Source organism: Ambystoma mexicanum, chromosome 4p, assembly GCF_040938575.1.
Source record: "Ambystoma mexicanum isolate Mex_15411 chromosome 4p, UKY_AmexF1_1, whole genome shotgun sequence".
NCBI lineage: Eukaryota > Metazoa > Chordata > Amphibia > Caudata > Ambystomatidae > Ambystoma > Ambystoma mexicanum.
In genome coordinates this window covers 453,936,224-453,961,022 of record NC_090927.1, presented here as the reverse complement: position 1 = coordinate 453,961,022, position 24,799 = coordinate 453,936,224, and the positions used below count along the sequence as shown (strand labels likewise).

The 24,799-nt window shown below is 51.3% G+C and overlaps 1 protein-coding gene across 1 annotated transcript in view; it reads left to right on the top strand.

Moving 5' to 3' along the window:
- The window catches only part of LOC138452837 (amino acid transporter heavy chain SLC3A2-like), a 540,336-nt gene that overhangs the window by 208,914 nt on the left and 306,623 nt on the right, over nucleotides 1-24,799 (top strand). The window contains exon 3 of the mRNA XM_069605181.1: nucleotides 22,585-22,758. Within this exon, the coding sequence (XP_069461282.1) occupies nucleotides 22,585-22,758 (174 nt within the window). The remainder of the gene's footprint in view (nucleotides 1-22,584; nucleotides 22,759-24,799) is intronic.

The following is a 24,799-nucleotide window of genomic DNA, read 5'->3' as shown; positions in this document are numbered from 1 at the left end:
GCACAACGTACAGATATGGGCCTCGGGTGTCCAAGCCACCGAGGAAAACAGGGAACCCCATCCATTTCCAAAAAGAGGACACCCGTGGGAATCCGCAGAGGTATGATATGCCCAAATTGCCCCAGAATTTATTACCCAGACACCCCTGCAAAGTCCGAAATGTGGGAAAAAATACGTAATTTCCGCACATTTCGCTCGGCTCACCCATCGAAACACGCCCCCAACAACACATGGCCTACCGTCACGCGTTCCCACACGTGTCCCGATGAAAACGGTACCTCACATGTGTGGGTGCACCTACCTGGCCGCCAAGGGGAAAGCCTAAAAAACACAAGTAACCCCAAGTCTGTTTTCAGAGGGAAATCTCAAACATTCTGCCGACCGGCACAACGTACAGATATGGGCCTCGGGTGTCCAAGCCACCGAGGAAAACAGGGAACCCCATGCATTTCCGAAAAGAGGACACCCGTGGGAATCCGCAGAGGTATGATATGCCCAAATTGCCCCAGAATTTATTACCCAGACACCCCTGCAAAGTCCGAAATGTGGGAAAAAATACGTAATTTCCGCACATTTCGCTCGGCTCACCCATCAAAACACGCCCCCAACAACACATGGCCTACCGTCACGCGTTCCCACAGGTGTCCCGATGAAAACGGTACCTCACATGTGTGGGTGCACCTACCTGGCCGCCGTCTGTTTTCACACCGGAAATGTCACACTCTCACATCATACAGATATGGGCCTCGGGTGTCCAAGCCACCAAGGAAAACAGGGAACCCCATGCATTTCCGAAAAGAGGACACCCGTGGGAATCCGCAGAGGTATGATATGCCCAAAGTGCCCCAGAATTTATTACCCAGACACCCCTGCAAAGTCCGAAATGTGGGAAAAAATACGTAATTTCCGCACATTTCGCTCGGCTCACCCATCGAAACACGCCCCCAACAACACATGGCCTACCGTCACGCGTTCCCACAGGTGTCCCGATGAAAACGGTACCTCACATGTGTGGGTGCACCTACCTGGCCGCCGTCTGTTTTCACACCGGAAATGTCACACTCTCACATCATACAGATATGGGCCTCGGGTGTCCAAGCCACCAAGGAAAACAGGGAACCCCATGCATTTCCAAGAAGAGGACACCCGTGGGAATCCGCAGAGGTATGATATGCCCAAATCGTCCCAGGATTTATTACCCAGACACCCCCGCAAAGTCCGAAATGTGGGAAAAAATACGCAATTTCCGCACATTTCGCTCGGCTCACCCATCGAAACACGCCCCCAACAACACATGGCCTACCGTCACGCATTCCCACAGGTGTCCCGATGAAAACTGTACCTCACATGTTTGGGTGCACCTACCTGGCCGCCAAGGGGAAAACCTAAAACACAAGTAACCCCAAGTATGTTTTCAGAGGGAAATCTCAGACATTCTGCCGACCGGCACAACGTACAGATATGGGCCTCGGGTGTCCAAGCCACTGAGGAAAACAGGGAACCCCATGCATTTCCGAAAAGAGGACACCCGTGGGAATCCGCAGAGGTATAATATGCCCAAATTGCCCCAGAATTTATTACCCAGACACCCCTGCAAAGTCCGAAATGTCGGAAAAAATACGCAATTTCTGCACATTTCGCTCGGCTCACCCATCGAAACACGCCCCAACACCACATGGCCTACCGTCACGCGTTCCCACAGGTGTCCCAAAGAAAACGGTACCTCACATGTGTGGGTGCACCTACCTGGCCGCCAAGGGGAAAGCCTAAAACACAAGTAACCCCAAGTCTGTTTTCAGAGGGAAATCTCAAACATTCTGCCAACCGGCACAACGTACAGATATGGGCCTCGGGTGTCCAAGCCACCGAGGAAAACAGGGAACTCCATGCATTTCCAAAAAGAGGACACCCGTGGGAATCCGCAGAGGTACGATATGCCCAAATCGTCCCAGGATTTATTACCCAGACACCCCCGCAAAGTCAGAAATGTGGGAAAAAATACGCAATTTCCGCACATTTCGCTCGGCTCACCCATCTAAACACGCCCCCAACAACACATGGCCTACCGTCACGCGTTCCCACAGGTGTCCCGATGAAAACGGTACCTCACATGTGTGGGTGCACCTACCTGGCCGCCAAGGGGAAAGCCTAAAACACAAGTAACCCCAAGTCTGTTTTCAGAGGGAAATCTCAGACATTCTGCCGACCGGCACAACGTACAGATATGGGCCTCGGGTGTCCAAGCCACCGAGGAAAACAGGGAACCCCATGCATTTCCGAAAAGAGGACACCCGTGGGAATCCGCAGAGGTATAATATGCCCAAATTGCCCCAGAATTTGTTACCCAGACACCCCTGCAAAGTCCGAAATGTCGGAAAAAATACGCAATTTCTGCACATTTCGCTCGGCTCACCCATCGAAACACGCCCCCAACACCACATGGCCTACCGTCACGCGTTCCCACAGGTGTCCCGATGTAAACGGTACCTCACATGTGTGGGTGCACCTACCTGGCCGCCAAGGGGAAAGCCTAAAACACAAGTAACCCCAAGTCTGTTTTCAGAGGGAAATCTCAGACATTCTGCCAACCGGCACAACGTACAGATATGGGCCTCGGGTGTCCAAGCCACCAAGGAAAACAGGGAACCCCATGGATTTCCAAAAAGAGGACACCCGTGGGAATCCGCAGAGGTATGATATGCCCAAATTGCCCCAGAATTTATTACCCAGACACCCCTGCAAAATCCGAAATGTGGGAAAAAATACGCAATTTCCGCACATTTCGCTCGGCTCACCCATCGAAACACGCCCCCAACACCACATGGCCTACCGTCACGCGTTCCCACAGGTGTCCCGATGTAAACGGTACCTCACATGTGTGGGTGCACCTACCTGGCCGCCAAGGGGAAAGCCTAAAACACAAGTAACCCCAAGTCTGTTTTCAGAGGGAAATCTCAGACATTCTGCCAACCGGCACAACGTACAGATATGGGCCTCGGGTGTCCAAGCCACCAAGGAAAACAGGGAACCCCATGGATTTCCAAAAAGAGGACACCCGTGGGAATCCGCAGAGGTATGATATGCCCAAATTGCCCCAGAATTTATTACCCAGACACCCCTGCAAAATCCGAAATGTGGGAAAAAATACGCAATTTCCGCACATTTCGCTCAGCTCACCCATCGAAACACGCCCCCAACAACACATGGCCTACCGTCGCGCGTTCCCACAGGTGTCCCGATGAAAACGGTACCTCACATGTGTGGGTGCACCTACCTGGCCGCCAAGGGGAAAGCCTAAAACACATGTAACCCCAAGTCTGTTTTCAGAGGGAAATCTCAGACATTCTGCCAACCGGCACAACGTACAGATATGGGCCTTGGGTGTCCAAGCCACCGAGGAAAACAGGGAACCCCATGCATTTCCAAAAAGAGGACACCCGTGGGAATCTGCAGAGGTATGATATGCCCAAATTGCCCCAGAATGTATTACCCAGACACCCCTGCAAAGTTCGAAATGTGGGAAAAAATAAGCAATTCCCGCACATTTCGCTCGGCTCACCCATCGAAACACGCCCCCAACAACACATGGCCTACCGTCCCGCGTTCCCACAGGTGTCCCGATGAAAATGGTACCTCACATGCGTGGGTGCACCTACCTGGCCGGCAAGGGGCAAGCCGAAAACGCAAGCAACCCCCAGTCTGTTTGCAGAGGGGAATCTCAGCCATTCTGCCGACCGGCACAACATACAGATATGGGCCTAAGGTGTCGAAGCCAGCAAGGAAAACAGGGAACCCCATGCATTTCCGAAAAGAGGACACCCGTGGGAATCCGCAGAGGTGTGATTTGCGCACATCGCCCCAGATTTTTTTACCCAGACACCCCCGCAAAGTCTGAAATGTGCCCCGGACTTTGCGGGGGTGTCTGGGTTATAAATTCTGGGGCGATGTGCGCAAAGCACACCTCTGCGGATTCCCACGGGTGTCCTCTTTTCGGAAATGCATGGGGCTCCCTGTTTTCCTCGGTGGCTTGGACACCCGAGGCCCATATCTGTACGTTGTGCCGGTCGGCAGAATGGCTGAGATTCCCCTCTGCAAACAGACTGGCGGTTGCTTGCGTTTTCGGCTTTCCCCTTGGTGGCCAGGTAGGTGCACCCACGCATGTGAGGTACCGTTTTCATCGGGACACCTGTGGGAACGCGGGACGGTAGGCCATGTGTTGTTGGGGGCGTGTTTCAATGGGTGCGTCGAGCGAAATGTGCAGAAAAAGTGTTTTTTTTCCCACATTTCGGACTTTGCAGGGGTGTCTGAGTAAAAAAATCTGGGGCGATGTGCGCAAAGCACACCTCTGCAGATTCCCACGGGTGTCCTCTTTTCGGAAATGCATGGGTCTCCCTGTTTTCCTTGGTGGCTTGGACACCCGAGGCCCATATCTGTATGTTGTGCCGGTCGGCAGAATGGCTGAGATTCCCCTCTGCAAACAGACTGGGGGTTGCTTGCGTTTTCGGCTTGCCCCTTGCCGGCCAGGTAGGTGCACCCACGCATGTGAGGTACCGTTTTCATCGGGACACCTGTGGGAATGCGGGACGGTAGGCCATGTGTTGTTGGGGGCGTGTTTCGATGGGTGCGTCGAGCGAAATGTGCGGAAAAAGGGTTTTTTTCCCCACATTTCGGACTTTGCAGGAGTGTCTGGGTAAAAAAATCTGGTGCCCCTCCCTAGGAGCAGATATCTGCCCCCAGGGAGGGTTGCATGAGGTGGGGCCCTCCATTTGGGGTGGGGGGGGTTGAGGGCCACCCCCCGTTGCGGTACATCATGCGCTGCCAATTTAGGGTGGCCCTCAGCCCCCCCTAAAAAGCAGCCTGTGAATTTGCATTTTGTTTTTTGTTTTCCCAACTTTGCTTGGTGCAGAATGCCACATTAGTGTGGCTATCTGCCCCCAGGGTGCCCAAATCCTACTGCCCCATCTATTGGGGGTCCTGCCCCACCTTTTGGGGTGGGCCTCTCCCCCCTCACCCCAAATGGAGGTGGGGTGTACCTCACGCAGCCGTTTGGAGGAGGCCCAGGGAGGCCTGCATGAGGTGTGTCCCCCAGCCATTTGGGGTGAGGGGGGAGAGGGCCACCCCAAAAGGTGGGGCAGGACCCCCAATAGATGGGGCAGTAGGGTTTGGGCACCCTGGGGGCAGATAGCCACACTAATGTGGCCATCTGTACCAAGCAAAGTTGGGTAAACAAAAAAAAATATACAAAATCACAGGCTGCTTTTTAGGGGGGGCTGAGGGCCACCCTAAATTGGCAGCGCATGATGTACCGCAACGGGGGGTGGCCCTCAACCCCCCCTCCACCCCAAATGGAGGGCCCCACCTCATGCAACCCTCCCTGGGGGCAGATATCTGCTCCTAGGAAGGGGCATCTGATCCCAGGGAAGGATGCATGAGGTGAGGCCCCCCTATCTGCGCCCAGGGAGGGTTGCATGAGGTGGGGCCCTCCATTTGGAGTGGGGGGGGGGTTGAGGGCCACCCCCCGTTACGGTACGTCATGCGCTGCCAATTTAGGGTGGCCCTCAGCCCCCCCTAAAAAGCAGCCTGTGATTTTGTATATTTTTTTTTGTTTACCCAACTTTGCTTGGTGCGGATGGGCCCATTAGTGTGGTGCCACCAGGGTGCCCAAACCCTACTGACCCATCTATTGGGGGTCCTGCCCCACCTTTTGGGGTGCCCCCCCACCCCCAATGGCTGGGGGACACACCTCATGCAGGCCTCTCTGGGCCTCCTCCAAACGGCTGCGTGAGGTACACCCCGCCTCCATTTGGGGTGAGGGGGGAGAGGGCCACCCCAAAAGGTGGGGCAGGACCCCCAATAGATGGGGCAGTAGGGTTTGGGCACCCTGGGGGCAGATAGCCACACTAATGTGGCCATCTGCACCAAGCAAAGTTGGGTAAACATAAAACAAAATGCAAATTCACAGGCTGCTTTTTAGGGGGGGCTGAGGGCCACCCTAAATTGGCAGCGCATGATGTACCGCAACGGGGGGTGGCCCTCAACCCCCCCCACCCCAAATGGAGGGCCCCACCTCATGCAACCCTCCCTGGGGGCAGATATCTGCTCCTAGGAAGGGGCATCTGACCCCAGGGAGGGATGCATGAGGTGAGGCCCCCCCTATCTGCTCCCAGGGAGGGTTGCATGAGGTGGGGCCCTCCATTTGGGGTGGGGGGGGTTGAGGGCCACCCCCCGTTGCGGTACATCATGCGCTGCCAATTTAGGGTGGCCCTCAGCCCCCCTAAAAAGCAGCCTGTGATTTTGTATATTTTTTTTTTGTTTACCCAACTTTGCTTGGTGCAGATGGGCCCATTAGTGTGGCTATCTGGCCCCAGGGTGCCCAAACCCTACTGCTCCATCTATTGGGGGTCCTGCCCCACCTTTTGCGGTGCCCCCCCACCCCACTCCAATGGCTGGGCGACACACCTCATGCAGGCCTCCCTGGGCCTCCTCCAAACGGCTGCGTGAGGTACACCCCACCTCCATTTGGGGTGAGGGGGGAGAGGGCCACCCCAAAAGGTGGGGCAGGACCCCCAATAGATGGGGCAGTAGGGTTTGGGCACCCTGGGGGCAGATAGCCACACTAATGTGCCCATCTGCACCAAGCAAAGTTGTGTAAACAAAAAACAAAATGCAAATTCACAGGCTGCTTTTTAGGGGGGGCTGAGGGTCACCCTAAATGGCAGCGCATGATGTACCGCAACGGGGGGTGGCCCTCAATCCCCCCCACCCCAAATGGAGGGCCCCACCTCATGCAACCCTCCCTGGGGGCAGATATCTGCTCCTAGGAAGGGGCATCTGACCCCAGGGAGGGATGCATGAGGTGAGGTCCCCCCTATCTGCGCCAAGGGCGGGTTGCATGAGGTGGGGCCCTCCATTTGGGGTGGGGGGGTTGAGGGCCACCCCCCGTTGCGGTACATCATGTGCTGCCAATTTAGGGTGGCCCTCAGCCCCCCCTAAAAAGCAGCCTGTGAATTTGCATTTTGTTTTTTGTTTTCCCAACTTTGCTTGGTGCAGATGGCCACATTAGTGTGGCTATCTGCCCCCAGGGTGCCCAAATCCTACTGCCCCATCTATTGGGGGTCCTGCCCCACCTTTTGGGGTGGGCCTCTCCCCCCTCACCCCAAATGGAGGTGGGGTGTACCTCACGCAGCCGTTTGGAGGAGGCCCAGGGAGGCCTGCATGAGGTGTGTCCCCCAGCCATTTGGGGTGAGGGGGGAGAGGGCCACCCCAAAAGGTGGGGCAGGACCCCCAATAGATGGGGCAGTAGGGTTTGGGCACCCTGGGGGCAGATAGCCACACTAATGTGGCCATCTGTACCAAGCAAAGTTGGGTAAACAAAAAAAAATATACAAAATCACAGGCTGCTTTTTAGGGGGGGCTGAGGGCCACCCTAAATTGGCAGCGCATGATGTACCGCAACGGGGGGTGGCCCTCAACCCCCCCTCCACCCCAAATGGAGGGCCCCACCTCATGCAACCCTCCCTGGGGGCAGATATCTGCTCCTAGGAAGGGGCATCTGATCCCAGGGAAGGATGCATGAGGTGAGGCCCCCCTATCTGCGCCCAGGGAGGGTTGCATGAGGTGGGGCCCTCCATTTGGAGTGGGGGGGGGTTGAGGGCCACCCCCCGTTGCGGTACATCATGCGCTGCCAATTTAGGGTGGCCCTCAGCCCCCCCTAAAAAGCAGCCTGTGATTTTGTATATTTTTTTTTGTTTACCCAACTTTGCTTGGTGCGGATGGGCCCCTTAGTGTGGTGCCCCCAGGGTGCCCAAACCCTACTGACCCATCTATTGGGGGTCCTGCCCCACCTTTTGGGGTGCCCCCCCACCCCCAATGGCTGGGGGACACACCTCATGCAGGCCTCTCTGGGCCTCCTCCAAACGGCTGCGTGAGGTACACCCCGCCTCCATTTGGGGTGAGGGGGGAGAGGGCCACCCCAAAAGGTGGGGCAGGACCCCCAATAGATGGGGCAGTAGGGTTTGGGCACCCTGGGGGCAGATAGCCACACTAATGTGGCCATCTGCACCAAGCAAAGTTGGGTAAACATAAAACAAAATGCAAATTCACAGGCTGCTTTTTAGGGGGGGCTGAGGGCCACCCTAAATTGGCAGCGCATGATGTACCGCAACGGGGGGTGGCCCTCAACCCCCCCCACCCCAAATGGAGGGCCCCACCTCATGCAACCCTCCCTGGGGGCAGATATCTGCTCCTAGGAAGGGGCATCTGACCCCAGGGAGGGATGCATGAGGTGAGGCCCCCCCTATCTGCTCCTAGGGAGGGTTGCATGAGGTGGGGCCCTCCATTTGGGGTGGGGGGGGGTTGAGGGACACCCCCCGTTGCGGTACATCATGCGCTGCCAATTTAGGGTGGCCCTCAGCCCCCCCTAAAAAGCAGCCTGTGATTTTGTATATTTTTTTTTGTTTACCCAACTTTGCTTGGTGCAGATGGGCCCATTAGTGTGGCTATCTGCCCCCAGGGTGCCCAAACCCTACTGACCCATCTATTGGGGGTCCTGCCCCACCTTTTGGGGTGCCCCCCCACCCCACCCCCAATGGCTGGGGGACACACCTCATGCAGGCCTCTCTGGGCCTCCTCCAAACGGCTGCGTGAGGTACACCCCGCCTCCATTTGGGGTGAGGGGGGAGAGGGCCACCCCAAAAGGTGGGGCAGGACCCCCAATAGATGGGGCAGTAGGGTTTGGGCACCCTGGGGGCAGATAGCCACACTAATGTGGCCATCTGCACCAAGCAAAGTTGGGTAAACATAAAACAAAATGCAAATTCACAGGCTGCTTTTTAGGGGGGGCTGAGGGCCACCCTAAATTGGCAGCGCATGATGTACCGCAACGGGGGGTGGCCCTCAACCCCCCCACCCCAAATGGAGGGCCCCACCTCATGCAACCCTCCCTGGGGGCAGATATCTGCTCCTAGGAAGGGGCATCTGACCCCAGGGAGGGATGCATGAGGTGAGGCCCCCCCTATCTGCTCCCAGGGAGGGTTGCATGAGGTGGGGCCCTCCATTTGGGGTGGGGGGGTTGAGGGCCACCCCCTGTTGCGGTACATCATGCGCTGCCAATTTAGGGTGGCCCTCAGCCCCCCTAAAAAGCAGCCTGTGATTTTGTATATTTTTTTTTTGTTTACCCAACTTTGCTTGGTGCAGATGGGCCCATTAGTGTGGCTATCTGGCCCCAGGGTGCCCAAACCCTACTGCTCCATCTATTGGGGGTCCTGCCCCACCTTTTGCGGTGCCCCCCCACCCCACTCCAATGGCTGGGCGACACACCTCATGCAGGCCTCCCTGGGCCTCCTCCAAACGGCTGCGTGAGGTACACCCCACCTCCATTTGGGGTGAGGGGGGAGAGGGCCACCCCAAAAGGTGGGGCAGGACCCCCAATAGATGGGGCAGTAGGGTTTGGGCACCCTGGGGGCAGATAGCCACACTAATGTGGCCATCTGCACCAAGCAAAGTTGTGTAAACAAATAACAAAATGCAAATTCACAGGCTGCTTTTTAGGGGGGGCTGAGGGTCACCCTAAATGGCAGCGCATGATGTACCGCAACAGGGGGTGGCCCTCAATCCCCCCCACCCCAAATGGAGGGCCCCACCTCATGCAACCCTCCCTGGGGGCAGATATCTGCTCCTAGGAAGGGGCATCTGACCCCAGGGAGGGATGCATGAGGTGAGGCCCCCCCTATCTGCGCCCAGGGCGGGTTGCATGAGGTGGGGCCCTCCATTTGGGGTGGGGGGGTTGAGGGCCACCCCCCGTTGCGGTACATCATGCGCTGCCAATTTAGGGTGGCCCTCAGCCCCCCTAAAAAGCAGCCTGTGATTTTGTATATTTATTTTTGTTTACCCAACTTTGCTTGGTGCAGATGGGCCCATTAGTGTGGCTATCTGCCCCCAGGGTGCCCAAACCCTACTGCCCCATCTATTGGGGGTCCTGCACCACCTTCTGGGGTGCCCCCCCCACCCCACCCCCAATGGCTGGGGGACACACCTCATGCAGGCCTCCCTGGGCCTCCTCCAAACGGCTGCGTGAGGTACACACCACCTCCATTTGGGGTGAGGGGGGAGAGGGCCACCCCAAAAGGTGGGGCAGGACCCCCAATAGATGGGGCAGTAGGGTTTGGGCACCCTGGGGGCAGATAGCCACACTAATGTGGCCATCTGCACCAAGCAAAGTTGGGTAAACAAAAAAAATATACAAAATCACAGGCTGCTTTTTAGGGGGGCTGAGGGCCACCCTAAATTAGCAGCGCATGATGTACCGCAACGGGGGGTGGCCCTCAACCCCCCCCCCCACCCCAAATGGAGGGGCCCACCTCATGCAACCCTCCCTGGGGGCAGATATCTGCTCCTAGGAAGGGGCATCTGACCCCAGGGAGGGATGCATGAGGTGAGGCCCCCCCTATTTGCGCCCAGGGAGGGTTGCATGAGGTGGGGCCCTCCATTTGGGGTGGGGGGGGTTGAGGGCCACCCCCTGTTGCGGTACATCATGCGCTGCCAATTTAGGATGGCCCTCAGCCCCCCCTAAAAAGCAGCCTGTGATTTTGTATATTTTTTTTTGTTTACCCAACTTCGCTTGGTGCAGATAGGCCCATTAGTATGGCTATCTGCCCCCAGGGTGCCCAAACCCTACTGCCCCTTCTATTGGGGGTCCTGCCCCACCTTTTGGGGTGCCCCCCCACCCCACCCCCAATGGCTGGGGGACACACCTCATGCAGGCCTCCCTGGGCCTCCTCCAAACGGCTGCGTGAGGTACACCCCACCTCCATTTGGGGTGAGGGGGGAGGGCCACCCCAAAAGGTGGGGCAGGACCCCCAATAGATGGGGCAGTAGGGTTTGGGCACCCTGGGGGCAGATAGCCACACTAATGTGGCCACCTGCACCAAGCAAAGTTGGGTAAACAAAAAAAAATATACAAAATCACAGGCTGTTTTTTAGGGGAGACTGAGGGCCACCCTAAATTGGCAGCGCATGATGTACCGCAACGGGGGGGTGGCCCTCAACCCCCCCGCCCCCCACCCCAAATGGAGGGCCCCACCTCATGCAACCCTCCCTGGGGGCAGATAGGGGGGGCCCACCTCATGCATCCCTCCCTGGGGTCAGATGCCCCTTCCTAGGAGCAGATATCTGCCCCAGGGAGGGTTGCATGAGGTGGGGCCCTCCATTTGCGGTGGGGGGGGTTGAGGGCCACCCCCCATTGTGGTACATCATGCGCTGCCAATTTAGGGTGGCCCTCAGCCCCCCCTAAAAAGCAGCCTGTGATTTTGTATATTTTTTTTTGTTTACCCAACTTTGCTTGGTGCAGATGGGCCCATTAGTGTGGCTATCTGCCCCCAGGGTGCCCAAACCCTACTGCCCCATCTATTGGGGATCCTGCCCCACCTTTTGGGGTGCCCCCCCGACCCCACCCCCAATGGCTGGGGGGGACATCTCATGCAGGCCTCCCTGGGCCTCCTCCAAACGGCTGCGTGAGGTACAACCCACCTCCATTTGGGGTGAGGGGGGAGAGGGCCACCCCACAAGGTGGGGCAGGACCCCCAATAGATGGGGCAGTAGGATTTGGGCACCCTGGGGGCAGATAGCCACACTAATGTGGCCATCTGCACCAAGCAAAGTAGGGTAAACAAAAAAAACAAAATACAAATTCACAGGCTGCTTTTTAGGGGGGGCTGAGGGCCACCCTAAATTGGCAGCGCATGATGTACCGCAACGGGGGGTGGCCCTCAACCCCCCCCACCCCAAATGGAGGGCCCCACCTCATGCAACCCACCCTGGGGGCAGATAGGGGGGGGGGCACCTCATGCATCCCTCCCTGGGGTCAGATGCCCCTTCCTAGGAGCAGATATCTGCCCCCAGGGAGGGTTACAAGGGGTGTCCCTTTCTACTTTGGTGGAGGGGGGCATCCCTCCCCCCCTTTCATTCAATAAAAAATCCATGGTGGCTAGTGGCCCCCCACCCCTTCCCCCACCCCCTTTCCACATACTTTCAATTATTTATTTTTTTCATTCCCCTGGGGCAGATGGTCAGCCATCTGCCCCAGGGTTCTCATGCATGTGCCCCCATGCTTTGGGGGCCGGGAGGGGGAGAGGGCTGCTTACTTGAGGCAGCCCCCCCCCCCACAAACGGATCCATGGTGGTCTAGTGGGTTGCTGGTCACGGATCGAGCGCTCTGCGCCGATCCGTGACCAGCAATGCCTCCTATATGTGGTGTCCTTGGAAAGGGGGGAACCCCCCCTTTCCAAGGACACCATTTTTTACAAAATCCCTGGTGGTCTAGAGGGCCCCAGGGCCCCAAACCCCCTCCCACCTCCCTCCATCACTCTATTTTTTTTTTTTTATTTCACCCCTGGGGGCAGTGATCATCTGCCCCCAGGGGTCTCTGCCGCTGTGGCCCCATGCCTTGGGGCCACGGGGGTGTGGGGGCGCTTACCTAGTAAGCAGCCCCCTCCTCCCCCTGCGTCACAAACGGATCTGTATTGATCCGGTGGCATTGCTGCCCACGGATCGCGCGCCCTGCGCTCGATCCGCGGGCAGCAATGCCACACATTGGGTATCGTTGGAAAGGGGAGAATCTCCCCTTTCCAACTATACCCGCCTCGATCTCCGGCTTGAAATACAGCCGGAGATCGAGGCGGACAAAGAAGGTCTCTTACCTTCTCTCTTCCCCGCAGCAGCCGAAAATGGCTGCTGCGGGGAATTTACTTTCAGTTTCAAGCCGACGTGCGTTACGCACGCCGACGTGAAACTGAAGGTAATCCAGCCCCCTGGCAGTGAGGGGGAACCTCCCCCTCACATAGCCCGGGGGTTGGATTACAGTTTTGAGCGATCCCTGCTTTGCAGGGATCGCTCAAAACAAGGTGCCGAAAAGGACGAGCTATCTCGTCCTTGGCACTGCGTGTGCACTTCCAAGGACGAGATACCTCGTCCTTGGCACTTAAAGGGTTAAAGAAGGACACTCAGACCTCGCACCTAATCATACCAATGGTCCTTATTGATCCAAGGCAGCTATCACGTATGCACGCAGTTAGGGCATACATTGATAGCGGGGCCGCAGGAAACTATGTGGACCACGAATTGGCTTCTAGGATGAATCTACCTCTCTGCAAAAAGACCACTTCGGATGTTATCACCACAGTCGATGGAACTGAAATTGCCTCTGGGCCTGTAACTCATTCCACCACAGAGATGACACGGTTGGGTCAAGATGGGCATCGAGAGACTATTGTGTTTGACTAAATCAAAGCCCTGCAGTTCCAAATAATACTGGGGATACCTTGGTTGGAAACACATAATCCTTGTATTGATTGGCGAGAGAAGAGAGTAACCTTCCCGGAGTGTGCACACACCTGTTACCCGGAAAAAACCTTGAACAAAAGCCTGGCCACAGTCGCTAATCCAGTCATGCAGTTACCTCAGGAATACCAAGAATTCCAGGATGTTTTCCAAAAAGAACAGGCAAACACCTTACCACCTCATAGATCATACGATTGTCAAATCGACCTCATACCCGGTGCACAATCTCCATGCAGTAGGATCTACGCCCTTACGGAACCCGAAAACCGTCACCTACGACAATACTTGGTCCAAATACTTGCTAATGGCTTCATTCGTCCATCTAAGTCCCCCACATCTTCAGCTTTATTCTTCGTGCCCAAAAAGGAAAGTGACCTCAGAACGTGCACAGACTACCGCGCATTAAACCAGATCACGGTGAAGAACCGATATCCATTGCCTCTGATCCCCGAACTACTAGACCAAGTAAAGTATGCTTGCATCTACACTAAATTAGATCTCCGAGGGGCATATCATCTGGTACGTGTAAAGAAGGGCGACAAATGGAAGACCGCTTTTCGCACCAAGTACGTATTATTCGAATATCAGGTGATGCCCTTCGGGTTGTACAATGCACCAGCAGCCTTCCAGTATTTTATGAACAATGTCCTCCGTGAACTCATTGACGCCTGTGTTGTATACATAGACGATATTCTAGTGTACTCCTCCTCAGAATCAGACCATGTTAAGCACGTTCGTGCAGTCCTTGAGAAACTACGCCAGCACAAGTTATATGCAAAATTGGAAAAATGTGTTTTTCATGCTACAGAAGTTGAATTCCTTGGATTTATCCTGACTCCAAAAGGAGTCCGAATGGACTCTGGAAAGGTGGACGCAATTCTCAAGTGGCCATCACCCAGTTCAGTTAAAGGGGTGCAAAGCATGCTTGGATTTGCTAATTTCTACCGCAGATTTATATGTTGTACACCCCATCACAGCACTTTTGCGAAAAAATAAATGCTTCTTGTGGACCGAAGAGGCTGAAAAAGCCTTCCAAGAACTGAAATTGGAATTCACGTCGGCACCTGTCTTAAAGCATCCACGCCCCGAGCTCCCATACATAGTTGAAACCGATGCATCCACTTTAGCCATGGGGGCTGTCCTGTCCCAGAAGGATCTGGAAACCGGACAACTTCATCCAGTAGCATTTTGGCCCAGAAAATTCACGGCCCCCGAATTAAACTATGCGGTTACCGATAAAGAGTTGTTAGCCATCAAATCCGCCTTCAAGGCTTGGCGGCATTATCTTCTCGGTGCCAGGCATACCATTACTGTAATCACCGATCACAGGAACTTGCAGTATTTAAAAACAGCCAATGCCCAATCATCGCGTCAACTTCGATGGGCCTTATTCCTTGCCGAATTCGATTTCGTGATCACTTATCGACCAGGTTGTAAGAATGGTAAGGTAGACGCTTTATCCCGAATTGGGATGGGAGAAGCATATTCGAACCCGGAACCGGTGCCTATAATTCCTGAACAAAGAATTCTTGAGATAACTACTCTACAGACCTTAGAAGATATTCATTTAAAGATCCAACAACTTTTCGATTCAGCAGCCCTGCAGGACTGGGTTAAAAAGGGCCCTGATTATTCAGTTGTCAATGACCTACCTTACTATCAAGGGCGTTTATTTCTACCACACAAGGAACTACAAGAACAAGTCATCTCCAGTTACCATGAAGCTCTGATGGAAGGGCATGCAGGTATTGCAAAAACTGAAGCTAAAATTAAAAGACAATTCTGGTGGCCCACCTGGCGAAAAGATGTAAAGTCATTTGTACTGTCTTGTAGCATCTGCGCCCAGAACAAAAGTCAAAAGAAGAAACCAGCTGGTCTTTTACAACCTTTAGATATTCCACCCACACCATGGCACACTTTGTCTTTAGACTTTATTACAGATCTACCGCCATGTAATGGATTCAACACCATTCTAGTTATTGTGGATCTTTTTTCCAAGATGGCCCACTTTATTCCTTTAAAAGGATTACCTTCTGCTTCAATCTTGGCCAAGGGATTTCTCGAAAATATTGTTCGAATACATGGATTTCCCTCCGTATTGATCTCTGACCGAGGTAGTCAGTTCATTTCGCAATTTTGGCAGAAGTGTTGTCAATTGGCACAAATCAACGTAAGGTTATCAACCAGTCACCATCCCCAAACCGATGGTCAGACGAAGAGAACCAACCAGACTCTTGAACAATACCTACATTGTATGCTCCACCAAACCGAAAGTAATTGGAAGGACATTTTATGGATTTCTGAATACGCATACAATAACTCTGTACATTCAGGAACCGGACAAAGCCCCTTTTACACCATATATGGACATCATCCTCGAACCTCAGAACTCGATTCGCCCCAGCATTTAGAAATGCTGGCAGTAACTCATCTGCATTCTGCTATTACACAAGCTTTTAAAGAGGCAACAAAACATTTGAAACAAGCAAAAGAGAAATACAAGAAAAATGCTGATCAACATAGAAGAGAGACCCCACCATATCGAATCGGAGACCAAGTTTGGCTGGCTACAAGACATATACCTCTGAAAGGAACTCAGACTTTTAATCCTAGATACTTGGGATCTTACACCATTAAGGCCATTATCAACCCGGTGGCCGTCAAATTAGAATCACCCTCTAATATGCGGATTCATCCTGTCTTTCATGTTTCACTTCTAAAACCAGTTCAACCCAGGACAAGATTAACCAAACCACCTGACCCCATCCTAATAGATGGAGAACCTGAATTCGAGGTAAAAAACATCCTGGACTCTAAAATGGTTAAATCAAGACTTTTTTATTTAATCGACTGGAAGGGTTATGTACCACAAGAAAGGGAACCTAGTGTCCACGTTCATGCTCCTCGATTGGTGAAAAAATGCCATCGGGATTTCCCAGACAAGCCAGGGCCAAGGGGAAGAACAACTTTAGGAGGGGCCTTGGGGGGGGAGTGCTGTCATGATGCCTATCCCCGGGCATCCGGATCGAGTCCATCAGCCCTGGGAGCAGGCATCCAGATACTCATTAAAACCCCAACATCCCCGGCTGGGGGCTGTTTGGATTCAGTCCTGGTGCCTTAGGCGCAAGGCTCATCATAGAAATCAGTCCTGGCGCCTTAGGCGCCAGGCTCATAGACTTTACTTACCTTATGCAGACCATGCTGCAAATGAGTCCAAGCCAACGTGAGCCCTGGATGGGACTATTTTATTACATGGACAATTTTTTACTCGGGTGTGGTTCTGGGGAACTTCTTACCTGGGACTACTTTGCAGGCTATTTAAACCACGCCCGAACAGCAGCTCTGCATCCAGCAGCGTAACGCTCACCGTGTCTGTAAGTCAGCATCCAGTCTTCTGCCACGCCCGCCTCGAATCCGGAGCTCCTAGACAAAAGGAAAAGAAAGGAGAAGAGGTTAGATCACAGACATTATTTGATTCCCTACCTGATTCCGGACCAGCACATCTCCGAGCCTGGAAAGGACATTATTTCAGCACGCGTTGCTTCGCCAGCAGCAGCGCCGCGTTATACTCACCAGTCCAACGCATCTTTCAACTCTGCGCTGCCTCCATAATTTTCTTCATTGAAACTCAGCACCTGGAGGGAAAACAAAAGGAATAACAAGGTGAGCCGAGAAAACCGACAAAGTCAATCTCTTTGCCACCATAGGCTTACCTGCTTTACCACCGGAGGTATTATCCTTTAATTCGCCGCATCTTTCTATGCCGCACCTATAAAGGGAGAGAAAACAGCAAGTTAAACTCATGCAATCTTTACCGGACAATGTTTGGTAATACAGACTCTTACCTGATCGCCATCAGCTACCTCCAGGCAATATTCTTTTGGACCCAGCTGCAACCTAACGAGGGAATGGAACAAGAGTGAACATCAGACATATTGAACTCTTTGAACTTTATTGACACTGGAGTCAATATTCCTCCGGTACTCCTCCAGTACCTTCAAACCAGTGAAGTAACTGGTATCTAAGCGCCCCTGCATGCCATGAAGGATGGAGAGCTCATCATTTAAAAACATAAGGTGAGGTTACCAAGCGGGGATATCGGAGGTGATTAGTGGGGAGAACGAGAACAGTTGCGGGGGCCATCACTAAAGACCACTGGTGGCTAAATCCCTTTCTCCACTTGCAGGAGAATACTTCTACGAGTCCAGCAGACAAGATTAGGCGGGCCAGTCCAGACTGTCATCTCTTCACTACGCATCATGTTGGTGGAGACCGCAGCTGTCCGGGTCCGATCGACGCCCCTGTGGGAACCAGGTGAGCGTAACACATAGGCAACTGAAAAGTAGGTAGCTCCAAACGCTTACTAAGCAACAGAGCCAAATCAAGCACTAAGGCAGTCGAAGAGTTATCACTCGAAAAGGCTCTCTTATAAACACCCAACAATTCTGCAGGACAACAAATCTTTCTTTTTACACACTCATCCTGCAGGTATTCTACCATAACCTGTATCACTTTCTTTTGCATTTCTAACGTATACTGACTATACGTGTCATATATTTCGGCTGGAGTTACCAACATATCCGAAATCCATCTTATCGTATCCTTTGTACAAATTTGCACTTCCTCACCTATCAATTAGCGGCGAGGAGATAACCGTTTCTGTAAGAATACAGTGCCTAAACTATCACCATCTGCTTCTTCATTCTGTAACTCTTCCAACTCCTTCCTATACACAAAAATCCTCTTGACATGCTCATATACTTTCTCCGCAGTATCTCTAGACAACGCTAAGGTGTTCACATCCCGTAGCCCTTGTGGGAGATCTACATCGTTTAATCTATTCCACAATATGCTCAAATGAATTCCTAGTCCTTCAATAACAACATTTTTCTCAGGGATACTTTTTAGATTTTCGAGTGTGGAAAAAACATCAGCTTGTTCACCCATCTCCATACAATGTTTAGCCCAAGCAATCAATTCATTCTTTTTATCTGGGGACACAGTATTATGAGTCACAACCCTTGATCCCGTTCCCTGGTCTACTACAAGCAATACGGAATCACTTGGAAGAGGGAGAGTAGACACATTCTGAATATCAATAAGTGGAGGCAAGGGAGCAGGCAAAGGATCGACGGCTGGAGGAACAACAGGAAGAACAATATAAAGGACCGGGGGAACTATAAGAAGAGGAATAGCGACAGGAAGTGGCAAAGCATCAGGAGGAGGAACATACGGGGGTGGCGCAGAGGCATCAGGCCTTCGTTCATGCAAAAGTTTGTTAATCAATTCATTGGGCGTATGAAAATCTTTCGAAGGGTACATTTTCTGAATGCCTAATTGAAACGCTCTGTCCGTGTTCCTAACTGATTCCAATTGTTTATTTTGATCATATAACAGTGCCATTTCGGCATTCGTCATATGTCGACGCATATGTTTTTCTCTACTCTTTTGTTGCTGCAAAGCTTCTGTTTCCATCTGTGCAATGCGTCAAATGCTGCAGGTCTAGCATGTTTCTTTATCAATACAGACTCTAAATATTCTAACCGAGGGATTTCAAAGCTACCATTGGTTGGCCACCGAAGATTAGAGTTATGTCTGGTCTGTCTGTGCCAAATATCATTAAATGCTATACTACCAAAGCCTTTCTTACAGTACATAGTACATGCCAGCGACCCCCTCCTGTGGTGCGGGACGGCTAACTTCCAAAGATTGTCTGTCACCGCGGAATAATGCCCTGAAGCAGGCAGACAATTTCTCAGGCATATCAGAATTCTGGTGTTACCTGGTCAAATAATTGTGCTCGCGAGTACAATGCGCCAAATTCAAATTGTCTGGGTTAAATTAAGAATCGGGTCACGATTCACCTGACCAAAGGACTGGGAGGCCCGATCGGGTTACTAAGGACAATCTAAGGACCCACGTGTCTGGTGATTTCGGCAAATTTACCCACCTCGATATATGTACCCTCGTCAAGACGTCGTCTCGGGCTACAGCTCACCGTTCAGGGATCGGATCGTGCTGTTCTGTCGAGGAATTTGCTTCTCGTCCAGGGGGGCCGTTTTGTTGACACTGTCTGATCCCGGTCCGATAGCTGTGCCAACCTTCAACGAGACGAAGTCAATCTTGAGGGTCCCTATTCGGGCGCCATCTGTGAAATCAGAAAATACAATATTAAGGCTTTTACACCATGCAAAGAGAAATGCACCAACACAGGCTTGTAAAGATTCCCAGAATCTTTATTGCAACACTGAACAGTTTACAAAAACAAAGTACACAAATAGCTATTTGGCCGTCAGTACTTCACAGAGACCACCAGTAGGTTCAATGTGAGCAGTGAACAGGAATTGCTAGCTGGACATCAGCATATTTATACAGTTTCTTCGTAACGATATCCAGCCTCCTACAAGTTAATCATGTACTGGGCTAGGGTTCGCGCCAGGTTCATTCCTAATTTACATATCTCGTGCATGTGGTTTACTTCTTAATACATTTACTAACAAGTACTATTATTCTCTGGATGTGACTTTACACTCTTTACACATTTGCTTCAATGCAGGTCAAACAGATGTTTTGCATGTTATGTTTAAATAGCATTATTGTTCTTGTATACTTGTAGGTTAACATCGCCGATTCAAGTAATCCCCTGATCCCTAGGTCAAGAAAGGACAAGGTCTACATGACCCTAACATATAGCCTGCAGGCAGGTTGGACATTAACTCACCTACAGAGGTTGAAGAGGTTAAAGTGAAAAGAAGAGGACACAGGTCGGCCATTTTAGGCCACATGGTGACTTTGCACGATAAACCAAAATGGCGGTCTAACCTAAAATGGAGGCTTGATTAACTTAAGGTCACGACCTTGCAATACGAATTTCCTCGCAAAGCGACTGGACATAGGCCAACATATACAATGAAGACGAAACAATATTATATCAGTTTCGACACCCCAAATCCCATTTTTTGTAGGAGAATGGTCATACACCTCCATTCCACTCTGTCAAAGGCTTCTCCGAATCTAGGGAGAGCTGACTGGCATTAAGATTGGTCTCTCGTGCATAGTGCATCAGGTCAATTGTCTTCCGGAGGTTATCCGTGCCCTGACACCCTCTTATAAAGCCAGCCTACCTGCTCACTGTGAATCAGGGTCAGCATTATTTTCCATCCTTTACCAAGCACCTTCGACCAGGATCTTGACATCTATGTTTAGTAGGGAAATTGGCCTGTATGCCGGGCACTCTGTCGGGTCTTTACAGCTTTACAGCTAGCCTGCCTTCCAGCACGTCCGGTAAGTACAGGGGTCGGGGGGTGCGCTGTTTGCTTGTTTGTGTTTGTGTGTCGGGTCTGTCCTACCTGTATGTTTGTGTGTGTATGTTGAGATGCGGGGGTGGGGGGTGTGTGGGGTCTGCCCGAGTGTGTGTTTTTGTGAAGTGCTGTGTATGTTGAGATGCGGGGGTGGGGGGGTGTGTTGGGTCTGCCTGAGTGTGTGTTTTTGTGAAGTGCTGTGTATGTTGCGATGCGGGGGTGGGGTGTGTGTCGGGTCTGCCTGAGTGTTTGGTTTTGTGAAGTTCTGTGTATGTTGAGATGCGGGGGTGGGGGTGTGTTGGGTCTGCCTGAGTGTGTGTTTTTGTGAAGTGCTGTGTATGTTGTGATGCGGGGGGTGGTTGGTGTCGGGTCTGCCTGAGTGTTTGTTTTTGTGAAGTGTTTTGTATGTTGAGATGCGGGGGTGAGGGGGTGGGGGTTTGTCGGGTCTGCCCGAGTGTATGTTTTTGTGAAGTGCAGTGTATGTTGAGATGCGGGGTGGGGGGTGTGTCGGGTCTGCCTGAGTGTTTGTTTTTGTGAAGTGCAGTGTATGTTGCGATTCGGGGGTGTGTCCGGTATGCCTGAGTGTGTGTTTTTGTGAAGTGCAGTGTATGTTGAGATTCGGGGGGGTGTTGGGTCTGCCTGAGTGTGTGTTTTTGTGAAGTGATGTGTAAGTTGAGATGTGGGGGTGGGAGTGTGTCAGGTCTGCCTGAGTGTGTGTTTTTGTGAAGTGCTGTGTATGTTGAGATGTGGGGTGGGGGTTCGGGTCTGTATGGGTGCATGGTGTATTACATCTGGGTGATGCAGTACTGGTACGTTCACTATTGAGATCTTATGTTTGGAAAAACCTTTTAATTTCATTTTTCTAACAAACTTGAACAGATCTATTTGTAGATCGATCCAATCAGTGTTTATAACCCGAACAAAGCATAACCCTTTGTTGAGAACTTAAATTTCAAATTCAGTTAAATGCCTGTTTGATAAGTTCATCATTAAGTTCAATGCCTCCTTGGTCTCAGTTGCCTCTAGGTCCCTGATCTGATTATGCGCCTTGTTTGTTTTCTGTCTTCTCCTGTGTCCCTGTCTTCTTCCTCTCTTCCCCCTCCTGGGGTTGAGTTTATTGCAATATCTTTTGTTATAGGCTCTTGGGAAGTGGCTTGTGCGGAGCTCCATCCAGTCAACGGTTGAGAGTTCTTACATATTGCATGGCTTGCTGCTTTGTGGATTACTGGAAGGTTTCTTACAGTTATTGAGCATGAGGTGATACATTTGATTGGTGGACCAAGAGTGCGTGGTTGTGTATGATGTAGTGTTGTTTGTTGATGCGTATATGTTCAATCTGAGTGGGTTTAGGCCTGTGTGAATGAATGGGGCTTTGAAGCGTGAGTGCAATGTGTTGTGATACATGCTGTATCTTGCCTACGTAGTGACGGGTGAATGTAATGGACCTTGGCTCTTCCAGGCCCTAACAGGCCCCACCCCAGTGATTTCCGTTGTCTTCTGCCCTTTGGTGGTAATACCTAAAGATGAGGGGGTAGTGCAAAGGCAAGTGGCTGCATGATGGTCAATAAAATGGAAAACAAGACATTTGACATTATCATTTCCTTGGGAACAGGGATACTGTGCTGCTGCTTTCTTTTTGAATGAGTAGCAGGTGAAAGTGTGCATCCTGCCGCTTAGGCTGACTGGGTTGCCTTTGCTTTTAGTGGGAATGAGATTACTTTTGATCTTTTCTTTTGGCACACTATTTGTTCTGCAGGCAATCTGGTGCTCTTATGTTGAGTGGTCCAATGAGGAGGGGGAGGCCAAATCTAAGAGGGCCGTTGTGTTTGCACTGGCACCAGTACAACATGGAATGGCTCTTTTAATAGGTAGGGCCATCGTGAAGATTGTCTAGGCTCTTTACACACTTTTCTCTAAAGGCAGTTATTTTACATTTCGTTATACCTAGGTGTTGAACAGAGAATTCCTGACCTGTTGGCATTGAATGTAAAAGGTTTGGTCATTGGGCCCATTCATGTAACAGTCGCTAACAGCCCGACAGAAACACGACTAAAGGAGATTGACCCACGCTTTGGGACACTGAATGACTTTACACAGCTTCTGCTCACTGCCAAAAACAAAGGTAATAACTCATTATTTGACCAGTCTGTAATCACTTAATAGCCTTGTGCATAAATGTTTTTCTTTTAACTATGAGGGTTGATAGTATGTCTTAATAGGTCCTACCTTAGTGTTCCGCTGTGCTCCTGTCGTAACAGTGTATTTCTTATCACTTATCATTTTATTTGGTTGCTGTTTTACTTTGCACATGCATTGCATTTTCATTGAGATTTTTGGTCTATTAATTGCTGGGCCCGAGGATAGAATGCAAAAAACAGTGGTAGCTGGAATGATTTGAATTAATCAGAAAAACTGGCATTACTATAGGCAACCCTCCATATCATAATTTTTCAGCTTACCAAGCCATTACAAAAGGAGACAGAACTTATTTAAAACGTGCTTGCTCCCACTCCAAATGGGCCAGTCCAGCTTGAATGACGAGGCTAGATCCCTTCTGCACAAGGCCACAATCATTCAACCCCAGGCATGAATAATTCTTATTGGGAGTAATCAGTGAAGCCCACCTTGGGTCATTAGGCAGAGTAAGCTTTGGACCTATGCCTGGGCATGCCCCACTCACTAACAGTGACATTTGCAAAACTGAAGAGTGATAGTTTTAAGGTTTAGAATGAATCCTAACTGCTTGCATTGCTCTGGGCAACCCACCTTACCATTGTTTTCAGCCTGCAACCACATTACAGTAAGGGAAAGACTATATGCAGATATAACTTGGTCCCACCACAAAAGGGGCTGCCTCCCTCAACCACTAGGGTGTAATCAACTGGCATAACTGTAGCAGGCCAACGGCAAGCCTTTCTGCGGCTGTCCCTTACCGGACTGTGCCAAGACATTATGCTCAAACCAGTATGCCTATATCACATTCTTTATTGCATTACTCCTCGGTGACCCTTCGAAAAATGTGGGTCCCATCAGCAGAGATTTCTGAGAAGCCTTCTGAAAACTGAGGCAAGTACACCAATATAGCAAGGAACTACATCACACATTTTCCAGGAAGTGTGCTTTTAACAGTTTTCTCACAAAGTCACTCTAACAGTACTATAGGCATGTCCTTGTCAACCGAGATATTATCACCCGTGAACAAGGATAGGTTGTATGTTTTTGATTTTATTGCTAACAAACTTGACATCTTTTATAACTGAATCTTGCATAAACAAAAGCAGTCTATCTGTTATTAGCGCCCGGGGAAAACGTCTAATCAAGCAGGTAGCCGGCAACCCAGGTAGAATCCATTAGTAATCGCCTGTGTCTCATGGCCAGTCGTGCACCACCCCCTGTGTACCTAACTTCTTTTGGGGGGGTCATCATAACTTCCTTTTGTTGTTTTGTCGTGGTACACACAGTAAATATGTTATCCATAGTGTCCCTCCACTCCCAAGATAGCAGATTGATTAACAGTTAAGGTTTATCATACGCTTAATGTACATTTTGCAATGTGCATGGCGATCACATGACACCATGGACGTCACGTACCTAGGCATTGGGTCCGGCAACAGCCCTTATTTGTAACTGTTTTCCCTTATCACTTGTGATAGCTACGCTGACAAATCTACAAACACTGGAGCTGCGCTCGGGCATACTGCACAGTGGCTTTGTTCTCCGTACTGATATAGTAAGTGGGGCCGTTGATATATTCTGGGGTTGCTGTTGGTACTTTTGTTCAGAGGAGAATTGCCTAGCATTTCGTTGCTGGACTGCCCAAGGGCAGGACAAAGACTGATATGTTTAGGATATTTCTCCTCTGTGAAAGATAGTGAGCTAAAGAATCTGGGTAAGGTTCTCGTAACCAGGACTAATGTCTGGCAGAGAGACTCCCAGGACCACCCTTGTTAATTTGTGACATTACACAGTAGCACTGTCTTTTCTAAGATATGAATGTTAGACAGTTTATGGATCTTTTCAACTCCCAATTATGTTTTTTTTCCATGTAGATGTTTGATTTGGACACTATGAAGTGTATCCATCATTAAGTGCGAAGCCTGCTTTCTAGTATACACATCCCTTTTGCTGTTTAAACAAGAAGTAAGTGAGTGATGTTGTGGTGT